General features: G+C 38.7%; 1 protein-coding gene across 1 annotated transcript in view; it reads right to left on the reverse strand.

Moving 5' to 3' along the window:
* The window catches only part of adamts7 (a disintegrin-like and metallopeptidase (reprolysin type) with thrombospondin type 1 motif, 7), a 67073-nt gene that overhangs the window by 30900 nt on the left and 34210 nt on the right, over positions 1-1963 (reverse strand). The window contains exons 10-11 of the mRNA XM_005743979.2: positions 709-801; positions 32-177 (exon numbers count right to left, since the gene is read on the reverse strand). Coding sequence (XP_005744036.1) covers positions 32-177; positions 709-801 — 239 coding nt within the window. The remainder of the gene's footprint in view (positions 1-31; positions 178-708; positions 802-1963) is intronic.

A 1963-nucleotide genomic window follows, 5' to 3' on the forward strand; every position in this document is an offset into this window, starting at 1 on the left:
CATGCACTAAATAAATCTCTAGGAGTCTTACACTGGGTTATCACACTCTCTTTCAGCGCTCTGGACACCAACACCACAGGTCCTCGAACAGGCTGACCACGGGCTCCAGGACGCCCAGCCGCCATTTACAATCTCAGGGTAATATCCAACTGCAACGCACTGCCCACCAAAGCACCACTAATGACAAAGGACACAAAAGTTTCATCATTAAATACATGAGCACAAAAGAAAGAGTTCCATTGTTTTGTTCTGGTAAGATCATAAGACAGTTTGAACTCAACATTTTCAGTTTTCTCTTGTGTATTTTGTCTTCTAAGTAATGCGGATGATGGAAAAGTGGGAGTACTCTTGCTCCATTGATTTAGTGTTGTTTACTACATTGAATATGACACAAGATGTGTCAGTAAAAAAATTCACGCGTATAGCTTTTACACTCCTTTCTTTGAGGAATAGAAATTTAAACAACTATTTGCAGGAATGGGCGTTGACTTTCTAAGGATGCTTCACCAATCAGACTGTCCCGTTTCCATATGTTGACTCCAATATTCTCAGTCAAACAAAGATACAAATCAATACTGCAAACAGAAAAGACTACCCAGATACAAAACTCTTCTTCCTAGATATAAAAAAACTGATAGTTGTCAACACCAATATAAGCAATCTCATCACGACCATCTTCCTGTCTCGGTCATGAGAGGAAAAACTCACTTTGTCCTCCCCACAACTTGTTCCATCCACAGCCCCATCCAGCTTTGAGTGGCAGGTTGTTCCCACAGTGCACCACAGAGTGCTGCATACATTCTGGAAGAGCAAATAAAGATTAATATCTCACACCCACAGCCCCTTTTTTTTTTGCTTGCTTTTCATATATTTTTAGAGTACATCACACAAGTAAATACTGTATAAAAATAGTCATAACAGGCATAACTATTGCATTTTACTGAAAATGTTGCATGTAAAAATGTTGATTAATTTTCATATTGCCTTGTAGATAATACGTGTTTGATGCTCTTCTATGAGTAACTGGAGTTGCTAGCATCTTATCTTATATGCCAAATATCCATATTTTTAACTGTAGTTCAAAATAATATTATTAATAACGATAGATGACGCCTACAGCCACTCATAAAGCTTAATGTTTGCTCTTGCTCTGAGTGATAAGATGTGTCCTCTCTTCAGACACGGCAGATCAGATGAGGATTACCGGCTGCAGCTATCCAGCAGGGATGCCTGATATCGACTTCTTCTAGAAATGCACCACAGTGCCTTATATGAACGGATTTCTATTCTTTCACTCTGTCATCCATTATGCATCATATACTTCTGAATGAATTTACAATACCATTACTGAGAGTTAACCTGATGTCCATGTCCTGACTTTGTCTTAAAAAAAAACAAAAAACTAAATTATAATTGACTTATTAAAATATGTTTGTTTGCCTGGTCCAAAAACTAAGAACTCTTAATCAGGTGGCTCGGCCAAGCAATCCTCAGAACTCCAATGTTGATCAGATATAAAAATCAATGAGCCTTAGAAATATCTGGCTGATCAACCCTGATTTCAGCTAAGCTGAACATCCCCTATAGCGACAGCATCATATTTCCTGTACAAACATGTTCAGCTTCACAGCCAGCCTCTGACAAGTGAGTGTATTCCCCAGAATTGTTAACTCTTCTGTAATGCTGGTCATGCTGTATGCTCTGATTGACAGTGTGAAAGGAACTCTGACCTGCATTTGCACAAATAATCAATCCAAAGACCTACAGAGGTGGAAATTTATAGCTGATAACACACCAAAAGGTCAAAAATATCTAGGAGGTCCCCGACTGATTGGTCCAACTGTCTTGACCCTTTCCACTTTGCATCTCTTGACATTTGTGATGAATATGTGGACAACACGATTATGATGTAGACATTTCTGAGATTTCAGCTTCTGAAACACTCAGGTTCTTACCTGGTTAA

This window comes from Pundamilia nyererei, unplaced genomic scaffold (assembly GCF_000239375.1).
Source record: "Pundamilia nyererei isolate P.nyererei 1_Seehausen unplaced genomic scaffold, PunNye1.0 scaffold00137, whole genome shotgun sequence".
Classification (NCBI taxonomy): Eukaryota; Metazoa; Chordata; class Actinopteri; order Cichliformes; family Cichlidae; genus Pundamilia; species Pundamilia nyererei.